This window comes from Syngnathus acus, chromosome 17 (assembly GCF_901709675.1).
Source record: "Syngnathus acus chromosome 17, fSynAcu1.2, whole genome shotgun sequence".
NCBI lineage: Eukaryota > Metazoa > Chordata > Actinopteri > Syngnathiformes > Syngnathidae > Syngnathus > Syngnathus acus.
In genome coordinates, this window is record NC_051102.1 from 4153017 (window position 1) to 4164331 (window position 11315).

At 40.3% G+C, this 11315-nt stretch overlaps 1 protein-coding gene and 1 long non-coding RNA gene across 2 annotated transcripts; both read left to right on the top strand.

Annotated features, from left to right (window-relative positions):
* Nucleotides 1-2: 2 nt before the first annotated feature.
* LOC119137232 lies at nucleotides 3-532 on the top strand. Its single transcript, XR_005100883.1, has 2 exons — nucleotides 3-290; nucleotides 469-532. It is a non-coding gene; the product is annotated as an uncharacterized LOC119137232 (long non-coding RNA).
* A 5354-nt stretch (nucleotides 533-5886) lies between these two features.
* Nucleotides 5887-7003, top strand: LOC119137410 (gastrotropin-like). The gene is made up of 4 exons (XM_037276704.1): nucleotides 5887-6351; nucleotides 6434-6609; nucleotides 6680-6769; nucleotides 6882-7003. The coding sequence occupies exons 1-4, from the start codon at nucleotides 6285-6287 to the stop codon at nucleotides 6930-6932; spliced, it is 384 nt and encodes a 127-aa protein (XP_037132599.1). The 5' UTR covers nucleotides 5887-6284; the 3' UTR covers nucleotides 6933-7003.
* The last annotated feature ends 4312 nt before the right edge of the window (nucleotides 7004-11315 follow it).

Consider the following 11315-nt stretch of genomic DNA (forward strand, 5'->3'; position numbering starts at 1 on the left):
ACTCAAATTTTAAGTGAGCATGCGAGAGGAGAGAAAACCAATAGATGGCAGCACTGTTACGTGTAACGTGTTACTGTCAAGTTATCACCATTCTATCCATACTCCAAGGAATATTTTATACAATGTGCATAATCATCAAGTTAATTCCCATCAAATTTCCATATGAATTTGTGTTTAGATTAAAATATGTGACTACAAATGGCTATTTATAGGGTATCCCACTATATTTATAAATATTATAGTTGGCTCAAATTCTGGGTTTTCAGAAGGGTTGTTGTGCCTCAGTATTTGTTACTTATTATATAGGCTGGGCTGTGTTGATGTCAAAGAGGGACCCCATCAACTTCAACCCTGTCTTGGAAATTGTATATTATCAATTTCCTCTGCCTGTCTATGTACATATTCAATGAGGTACGTGTAGTATTTATTTCTTACCCCCACAAAAATATACATATACAATCCAGACAGGGGGTGTGTAGTGGCAAACGATACAGACAACAAATGTATGCATGACTGATGTGCACAAATATGATGAGATCCTCAGGGGACTTGCCTGCATTGGTGCAGCAAGACAATGGCTATGCCCCCATCTTGTAATACTTACTCAATTCCTGGATAAACACTCATTATTTAGTATATATATATATACCCGTATATATATAATGTATAATAATATAGATATAAGCTTTATGAAAGCTTTATGATAAGAAAACAGATGGTCCAGTAGTTAGTGGAGGATATGATGTGCTACTGCACCCACCAGACGATGACCAATTATTTTTGGGGGGGGGGGGGGGGGGTCACACACCAAACTTCTTGGACAAACATTACAGCCATATTGGTCAGTATGCTGGCCGACTGCCATTTTGTAACAATTATGATGACCTCAGTGGTGACCTGCAAAACTTTATTGACAATAGCGCGCATAAATTGGTGACCTGCAGTGGCGCCTGCAAACGTGCGTGTGTGTGTGTGTGTATTTTGTTTTGTTTCACACCTGTGCAGCATTGTAAACCATGTTCCTGTTGCCTGAAAATATGTGTAATATGCTCTTCATTTTAGCACAAGTGTCTTTATCGTCAACACACACATGCACACACATGCATGCAAGCGAAAAGAAATTTAGAGAGAGCCTTGCTGCAGGCGCTGCTCCAGGCTGATCACTGCTGAGTGCCTGTGTGCAACTCAGGCATGACAGACTTTCCTTTCCGCCCTCACTTTGATCACTTTATGCCTTTGTGGCCAGAGGTGGGGTTCATTATAATGTGGTGTGTTACTTTTCATATGGCAACAAGCAGGTTACATATGCAAGACTTTTTACTTTCTTGGATGGTGCTAATGAATGATGTTGTGGCTGTCTCCTTGGTAACAGTGTTTGCCGACTATAATTAATAATCAGGTTTGAGTGAGGTGATAAAAGTGCTTGGAAGCTGCTGCTGCTGCTGCTGACGTGAGAGTCAGTGAGAGGGACAGAGATACACACATTTTAACGGGGACATACACACATGCAGACATAATTGCCGATTGTGAGAGGTTTGGCAATAAGAGGCTGACAAGTGCGCTCGACGGTGAGCCACTGTGTTGTTTCCTACAATGAGGGTGAACAAGAGGCTGCGGCAATCTCAGTACGTCAGGAGCGTACTCGACCACAGACGAGCTAGTGTTAATCAGTCAGACAACCTGCTAGTTGCTCATTCTCAAGTGTGTCCATGCGTGTGTCCATGCGTGTGTGTGTGTGTGTGCGTGTGTGTGTGCGTGTGTGTGTGTTTAACCCCCAAGAAGCTCTTGGTGGCTCCTAATATAGACACTTAAAGGTGTTTCATGGCAGTCTACTGTTTCTATTGAATGAATGATGGCGTCTTGGCATGATACTTTGGTGCCTTGAAATATGCATTACATTCCTGAAAACGCTCATAACTCAAAACATTCATATCTCAAAGCATCTTTCACCAGTGAAATGAATGGAAATGACATTAATATGTTCCAGCCCCTGCAAAAGCACTCAATAATATTAAGCACTCAATAATATTATTAAAAAATACATATAATAGCGTAATTAAATAGATTGTAAAGACTTAAATCTGCTTGTTAGAATATTTTAATGAATTGTGGAAAAAGGCAGTAATTAGACAGGAATGGAAAATACTAATCATTATGCATTCATATTTATAACAACATATAAATCATAAGACACATAGCATAATTCCATTTCAAGACATTGATATTTCTTATTATTGTTGAAAAATAACACACATTTTAAGCAGGTTCCTTTTCCTATTCAACCATGATAATACAATATTTTTCCAGAAGGTTGCCTGCTGTTTGGAACTTTTTAGTACTATTCCAGCCATGTTGCACTGCTCCTCATTTCTCTCCCCTCGTCTCTTACCTCACTTTTATTTCACTCGTCCCTCCTCTCACCTCATCATCCATTATTTTACCCCTTAAGAGGCCACTTGTCTCCAGGCAGCCCTCCTCCTCCTCCTTCCTTCCTCGCATCCTCAAGCCTCCAGCCTTCACCCTTGTCACCCTCCCCTCCTGCTGTCACCCCCACACCCCCAACCCCTCCTCTTGTTGGCTCGCGCTCAACCTCTGATGATTGCCGAGCATATTTCATTTGACATGAAGACAAAGGGCTGATACACATGTGGCTTCTCTGTGAGTCCTGTGTAATATGCAATATTAATGTAGGCATAATTTGGCTCCCTGGATGAGGGGTGGAGGCGGGCCTGAAAGAGGGAAGGCTTCATGCTCACCAGTGACTGCTGCTTCCTTCCTCAAAGGAGAGGAAGCTGTCAGGATGGATTGAGAAACGGTAGCGATAACAACAACAGAATGCTCACTGTTGGCAGATTCTCTGGCCTATTTCTGTCTCGGCCTTTAATGGATATACGGGCTTGTTGCCTGTGTAACGGAGGCAGCTTTCCCTGTCAGCCTTTCAAAGTGAAAGGTGCTGCCATTTTGAGTATTTTGAGCCAGCAGTAGTCATGGTCAAATTGAACGACTATATTCGCGTAAATGATTGGTGGATTGTCGGGTGAGCTATTTTGGTAGAGTACGTTCATTTTGTCGGTTTGGTTCTGCTATGGCCTGAACAAACTGTCCAGTATTTTTCCTTTTTGGGCAGAGTGATTATTATTATACAAAGATGATGAAAGTACTAATAAAGACGAAAATGGAAATTTAAGATGATCCTAATTCTGCTTTAGGGCCATGTCTGAATTATTAGACCATCAAATTTCTTCTCATTACTTCCTTAGTGAGAGCTCCAACAGTCTGAATTGTTTGCATTTTGAAATTGTTTTCCCCATAAAATGTAAATATTGCCATCAGAATGTGGAAAAAAATTTCCACACTCCAAAAATAAAGTCTTGAAATCTATCTGTGCCTATAAATTAGGTTGAGTTGGGTTCAAACTATCTGAATGATATTCATTTTAAAATGAATTAAGAGAGATAGAGATTGTTGTATTACTGAAATCACGCTATCAAATAATCACAATCTCTTTGTCTGTCAGCCTAGCCTAACAAAAAAACTTTCACAAGTCACACCCACACAGAGTTGCGCAATTGGGCATGCTCTACTGCACAGGTGTCAAACTTAAAGCCCGGGGGCCAGATACGGCCCGCCACATCATTTTATGTGGTCCGCGAAGACAAATTGTGCATCAAATTCATGTGTCATTACTAGAATTGCAAATTGTCTTCACTTTTAATAATATCTGCCTTTTTAAATATTTGACCAGTTTTTACTCGTCTGATTTGAAAACGAGTTATTTGTCAGTTTGTTTCGTAGCTTTTACTGTATATAATATGTGCTCATATATTTGGGTTGACAGTCATAATGGCCCTCCGAAGCTATGACTGCAATGCGGCCCGCGAAAAAAAATGAGTTTGACACCCCTGCTCTAGTGTTTTATCTTTTGTGTCTTTCCTTCCACACACACATACAACTCTTCCACGCATACACTCAACTCTGTAAGACATCCACGCAAACACGCACACGCATTGGAAGGCTCCAGTTGCATCAGCGGTGAATTACCATGCCGTTCCACGTTATTAAACATGACACTCGGCCTAGATAATGGAGCCTTTCTTCTCAATTTGGAAGGCTAATCTTATTGCTTTGATTAGCAGCAGAATCATTTGCATTTCAAGGCATCCCTCCATCACAAGCCTCCCCTTTCGAGCTGTAGATAAAAGGAATCTATATGTATCTTCCCTGAGAATCTTTTCCTCCCTCTCTCTTGCCATCTTTTGTTCTTGTTGGACTTCTTGTTCATTTTGTTCACATTCTTGCCTTCTTCTCATCTTTTTGTCACCGGCATTTTTTGGTGCCGAACATTAGAGGAGGGAGGAGGAGAGTTGGAGAGTATAGCATGACTTCATCGGCACGTGATTGGACATTCGGTAACAGCCGAAACGTTCGTGTTACTGATTGTCCAAAAAGTTTAAACTGTGCAGAACTTTTAAAGAGTAACTAAAGGGTTATAATGCCCACAACTGGACTTTGTTCATTCTTCATCTGGTTTGTCCTTGAAAGTATTAAGAAAGTAAGAAAGTAACTACAGATTTATGTACGGTATATATTTTTGCAGTCATAAAAAAGAAACTTGTTTGTCCCGTCTTAATCTATATTTGAACAAAAGTGTTTGACGTCACCGTCAGTGACTCATTTCTGATTCTGAGGGGAAATTTAAAGACTTGATAGCTTGTTTGTTAAAATTACTCTGACAAATTCTTCATTTTATGAAGGCACAATGGTGACTTGATGGATTTGTTTTGTTTTGTTAGATATATCGAATCGGAAAGTTGTTTTCTAAAATGGAACGAATCAAATTGTGCTTTTGAAAGTTCAAATGAAGGGTTTTAGTTGGTATACGGCGTTGCAACAAAGTTTTTATTGTTGATTTTTGTCTCCTATTTATTGACCAATTTTTTTTAAGAATTTGCAGCAAACTTAATGATGCATTTATGAAAAAAAAAGTACTTCAACTGCTTGGAGTGTGTTTTATAGTGAATACACGAAATGAATGTAAGACCAAAACCATACTGACATGGGATTGAACCAGAATTGGTCCAAAACAAGTAAAAGGTAAAAAAAAAAATTAACATCAAGCAAGTCTGTAATGTGCACTTCAAAATCAGAGGCAAGAAGATAATGGATTTATCAGCTCGTGGAAAAATCCAGGTACATGCTCTTTTGTGTTTAAATCTTATGTGGGCCTAAAGCGCTGGCTTCCTGCATGAGTGTGTGTGAGATCAGAAAAGTCAGCCAAAGAGATAAAGATAGCGGGTGTCTTTTATAGGATCTTGCCCAACGTGATGTTTTATATATCAATAAAGAGCTTCAAGGCCACATTGACTTTTCATGCTTTAGGAACACTATTATTGCTCTTTGAAATGGCTGGATCATGAGAAACTGAATCTGTGTGCTACAGCAAGTGGCACAAATTGTCATGAATACAAATCTCAAGGGGCATTAAGGCAAGAGGTATATAAGTAGTATATAACCTGGACTAGTTGCCAGTCAACGCACACATCGGCCTGAGCAGAGATTCAAAGCCAGGAACTCTGATGAATGGATATTGCGCTTTCTAACAGTGGGTCGATCAATATTTTAATTCCACAGTAAGGATAGTTGATTGCATCAAAGACTTGTGATGTAAAAAAAAGTGCCTTCTATGTACGATAGATAGATAGATAGATAGATAGATAGATAGATAGATAGATAGATAGATAGATAGATAGATAGATAGATAGATAGATAGATAGATAGATAGATAGATAGATAGATAGATAGATATAAGCTTTATGAAAGCTTTATGAAAAGAAAACAGATGGTCCAGTAGTTAGTGGAGGATATGATGTGCTACTGCACCCACCAGAAAATATGATACAATAAATCACCGTTTAAATTATCCACTTTATTATAGAGCCAACTTTCTGTTGTAGAGATAAGAAACCGGTTAAAAAAACGACCCATATTTTAAAACAAAGACAAATATCTGATGTCACAATCCACGGCATAAAACTACAGCCTGTGACAATAGGCCGTTGCAGGAGAGTTCAACGACCTGGCGGTGAGACACAAGTTTGCCCTGCTGTCAGCTTTTTCCTCCATAAACGTTTCTTCATCCTTGATCGTTGACTGAAGTCATCATTCTCAGCGATGATTGGGAGGCGGTGAGCGGTGGGCAGTATATAAACACAGAAGCGTCTGGGTTTCGCTACCTTCCCTTTCCCTCAGCTTGCCTCATCACCTCCTAACACACCAGCACCAAGATGGCCTTCGCTGGACGATGGGAAACTGAATCCCAGGAGGGCTATGATGACTTTTGCAAACTCCTCGGTAAAGCTGGATTCATATTTACGACCAACAAAAAAACTCAAACCTGAGCGCTGACCACCATTCTACCTCGTTCCTTCTCCAGGTATCCCTGCTGACATCATTGAGAAGGGCCGTGACTACAAACTGATCACAGAGGTGACCCAGGCAGGAAACGACTTCACCTGGACTCAGATCTATCCCACAAATGCTAAGGTTGCCAACAAATTTACAGTTGGCAAGGAAAGCGAAATGGAGACCATCGGAGGAAAGAAATTCAAGGTAGGATAGAAAAAGGGCATGTTTATGGGTTGTCGGAAGCATTGAATAACTACGAGGGACATTATTTCAGGCCACCGTGCAAATGGAGGGAGGCAAGCTGAGTGTTAACTTTCCCAACTACCACCACACCTCTGAGATCAGTGGAGGAAAGCTCATTGAGGTAACCACACTCATCTCATCTTATGAAATAACCTTGTGAGAAACAAAGAAAGCACTTAAAATAACTCAAACTGCCTGTCTGGGTAACATATTTACGTTCTCTCTTTTTGTAGACCTCCACAGCTGGGTCTGTTGTGCTTAAAAGAACCAGCAAGAAGCTCTAACTGCAATATGATCCTTGACTACATGTGTAGTTGGAGACTACATTTATTGCAATAAATAATGTTTGACATTATCATGGATTGACTGATTCATTCAAACAACTTCAACAAAAAAAATCGGAATTTTACAGGGAAATAAAGCCAATCAAAAAGGCTGAACATTCAGTTGATCAAGTCTGCGTTTTTTTTTCTTCTTATGTGCCAAACATATCTCAACAAAGAAAAATAATCAATATGCTAATACAAATTTCATTTGTGAACTTCATGAAAATAAATAAAAAAAACACTAAAAAAGTCACAAAAAAATCCACACAGTCAACCCTAAAAAAAAAAAAATCTAAAACGATTATACACAAATAATTATCAGCTTAAAAAAGCGTGATCTAGCTATACATGACAAGCAACCTAATGTAAATCTATTCTTCCTTTGTGTCCACTCCTTTTCTGGACTTTTTCGCTGTCGAGCCATGTGTATTTCTCTCTGGCTTCCAGCCAACCAAACAATCAGTTAATTAACCAGCTCAGCTCCGGATCATTGTGGTATCTCTCAGAGGAGCTCTAGAGAGGCTTTCCTCCCAAGTTCCAAATTTACAGCTTCATTAAGTGGACTGGTATTAGAAGCAAATCTTAAATAAGATTGCCAGTCTACAGACAAAGTGTGCATTCGTGTCCATGCATGCGTGTGTGTGTGTGTGTGTGTGTGTGCACATGTGTTGGCCCTGAGAGCTGGTGACTCAATAGCTCCCTGATGAAAACAAAATACAGGTTTTTTGGCTTTGAGATGGCGACTGCTTTAGTGTAATAATGAGGTGTTCTCTCTTGCCATCACAGACGCAATCAAGATCGGACACTCCTGGAAAAATAGGGCTGGAAGGTAACAAGCAAGGTATCATTTGAGCATGTTTGTGTAGCCCAGTGGTGGCGCAATCATTCGGCAATATTACTTCCTTTGTTCTCGCAGACAAACCAGCCTAATTGGCTACTTCTCAGTTTCCTGTTGATGATTGGCCATTCTGTCATTTTCTGATTGGTTTTCATTTTCGACTGCCACAAGTGGGAAGAAAATGACTTGCTCACATCCCACACGGTTTGTTGGGTGTTTAAGTATTTCAAGTCTGGGGACCACAAAAAAGTAAGCATAAAATAAGATGAAGAGACTAAAATAATATAGATATATATAAAATAATAATGATAATAATAGTGAGACAGACATTTGGAACACATTTGTGATTTAAATGTAGGAAGAATTTGAAAATATAAGGCTATAAAATAAGAGAAAGAGAGTATGGTGGAGTGGAGGAACATGTTTGTAAGTTGTAAGAAAGGAGGAATGTTGTAAAAACCTTAAGAAAGAGTTCAGGGTTGTCTCAAGGATGTGGCACGTGATTGGTTGATACGGCAACAGAAAATTGAATAGCATAGAAAGGAGAAAACACAGAAGTTGAAGTGGGAAGTGGCAAAGACCAAACACGATGAGTTGTACAAGAGGTTGGACACAAAGGAAAGAAAAAGGGTGTTATTGGCAAGGCAGAGTAAACAAGCTGGGTAGAATCTGCAGCAGGCAAGGGTAAATAAATACAGAGAAGGAAATGTACAAATAAGTGAGGAAAGGTTGATGAGTACATGTTCTGAGGAGTTATTGAATGGAGAAAATGAATGAAATGAGGGCAAAGGTCATGAAAAACATACAAAGGCAGATCAGAAAGTATAAAGTGAGGAGGTTAAAGAGTAGAAAGGCTGCCAAACTCTTTCTTAAAAATAATTCCTGTGATTAAAACACCTCAGCCAGATTCGACTGAAACTTTTGCATGTCTTTCTTGTTAACCAGCAAGCTTGCTGGTCATCTATTCATCCATCCTCATAAGCATGACTCCTTTTGCCCTTTAGCCCAGGACAGGGCCTCTCTCTAGGGGACAGTTGCTGGCTTTGTTCTCACATTATGCCTCGCATTCCCCAGACTTGCCCTGGTTCCTTCGCATGCCTGCTCTGTGGGCAAGCGGGCCGGCATGTATCCATCCAGACAGCCAGTCAGTCCCACATTCATCCATCCTTCATTCATTCAAAGAGAAGCTGACTTCTTGTACAACCGCAGCCTGGAACAAGGCTTCTCTCTGGGGGACAGTAGTCAACATTGTCCCCACTCTTCATGCCTCGCATTCTCTAGACCGGCTCTGGGTACCCCCCTTCCAAGTTACCAAGGAGGAACATTGGCCTCTCTCCACCATATGCCTTGACAGTGTCATTGCCATGGACAAAACCAAAGAATGCTGCGACAAATTCCATATTGGTTTTCTGAGGATGTTTTCTCTGTCATCAGAAGTCTTTTGTGACAGCCTTTCCTGTTCTATTTTTGGGAGCGCTTCAGACAATGGACAATCTTGTTTCACCTCTCATTTTCTTATACCGTATTTTCCGCACTATAAGGCGCACCGGATTATAAGGCACACTTCAACGAATGGCCCATTTTAAAACTTTGTCCATATATAAGGCGCACCGGATTATAAGGAGCACCTTCAATGAATGGCCCATTTTAAAACTTTGTCCATATATAAGATATATACATTTGGCCCGCGGGCTGGACTTTGGACACGCCTGCTGTAGTGGCTCAATATTGGTCCATATATAAGGCGCACCTGATTATAAGGCGCACTGTGAGCTTTTGAGAAAATTGGAGGTTTTTACGGTACAGGACAAATGTTCAGACGACATCAAACCCATTTGGTCATTCATTCTAATCAGAATACATGACTTCATATTTTTAAAGGGGCTACCTCCTATTCCATTCTTACCATTTAATGAAGTGTACGGATGACCAAGTCACTATTACCACTACAACCGGAACCCCAATAAATGGCTGCCGTAAAGTAGAACAGCATGATTTCTACACTAGTAATGTAATATTGTAGTGTAGCACGGTACGCAGTAGGTTTTATGTTTCTGAACACCCATTTTGCCAGTTTTCTTCAGGTATAATACAAGCGGATTCCAGATTCTAAGCCATTCAAATTGTCTAAGTCTGACAATGGATTAGTACCACCCACCAACATCAGTCCTTTTCGTGACTTGCTTGACACAAAATATAAAAAGCTGATCCGGCAGCAGAAGCTGTCTGTACCGACAGCACAGTGCTATTCAGCGTCTCGAAGGGTGGAGGCGTAGGCCATAATTAAAGATGGCGGCCTTGCCATCACACAATAGGTCTGCACAGAGAAGGCTTTTATTGCATGTATTTTTCTCAACAGGAGAGTGGGCAGTCTACCCTCTGTGAGCATTTAATTGGTTTAACAGCTGGAAAGAAGAAGTGGGGAGGGGGTACTCAATGGAGGAGGGGAAACAAAGACATTGGAGAGAAATGCGAGTCGTCAGAATTTAAAATTTGTCAGGTCTGATGTTGATCTGACTGACTTTAAATTAAGTGGGAATTAATAATTTGCAGTGCTGTCACCTTCAATTAACACACTGGGGTCATGCATTTTTATATTGAGTGTGTTGCGGTTGCCTGAGCCAAAATTTGACAGGCGTGGGCTTCTTGGCAGGTAGGGTTTAGCCTGCAGCATCATATGGTGACATTCGGAAGAGACAGGAGACACGTTTATTTGTTCCAGAAATTCGAAAAACCTACTCCACCTCCGACTGTGCTTAAAGATATTTTTAATAACAGTGTGTAACATATTTGTGTGCTTGGCTGGATGTGAACACTGACAAGTGGCTTTGTCAGGCCACTACAAATAAATGAAAATTGGAGCAGGGCCTTGGGGCAAGGTGAGGTCATGATGTTCCTCCGGAGGTTTCAGCTAATGGAGATCCACTGTTGGGTGGAAGGGCCGGCACTTGGGGGCAGGGTTAGGATTAAAAATGTAATCCATTGCACAGTGTACATGCTTGAAATTGCAATTTTAAATTGCATACAGATTATATATAGAAAAGGCTTTTCATCATATCTACAGCAAACATGTTACTCGTGCAATCAATGGTTATTTTTAACCATTTAAAGCTTTTCCTAACTTCTAAACTCCAACACTTTGGTCAAATCTATGGAGTGCCATTAAAGTATTTATTCAGTATCAGTATGATATGAGCTGCCTATGCTAGCAGTATGTACATGTAGTACATGGCCCAAAGTGGAATTGAAGGATTCTGAATAAAGAAGATCAGTGTTGGTTAGCACATTTATATTTTTTCCATTGATATGTTTTCATTTGATTCATAATAAACGTTATTGCCGCCATGTTTTTGTGTACCTTTACCATCATGTATACCGCAGTATATCCCCAGTTTTGCTGATGCGCAACGTGGGAGGATGTGATAAATGGTAAACGTGTGATGTGTTGACAAGGGACTATGTTTTGTTTTGTTTTGTTTTTTGTAGCCTTCACCACAGAGACT

What these genes read in the sequence shown, in the direction of transcription:
- LOC119137410 (XM_037276704.1), top strand. Translation starts at nt 6,285, where the DNA reads ATGGCCTTCGCTGGACGATGGGAAACTGAATCCCAGGAGGGCTATGAT. An exon ending in TGACTTTTGCAAACTCCTCG is followed by an intron (nt 6,352 to 6,433) that starts GTAAAGCTGGAT and finishes TTCCTTCTCCAG; the next exon opens with GTATCCCTGCTGACATCATT. An exon ending in TCGGAGGAAAGAAATTCAAG is followed by an intron (nt 6,610 to 6,679) that starts GTAGGATAGAAA and finishes ACATTATTTCAG; the next exon opens with GCCACCGTGCAAATGGAGGG.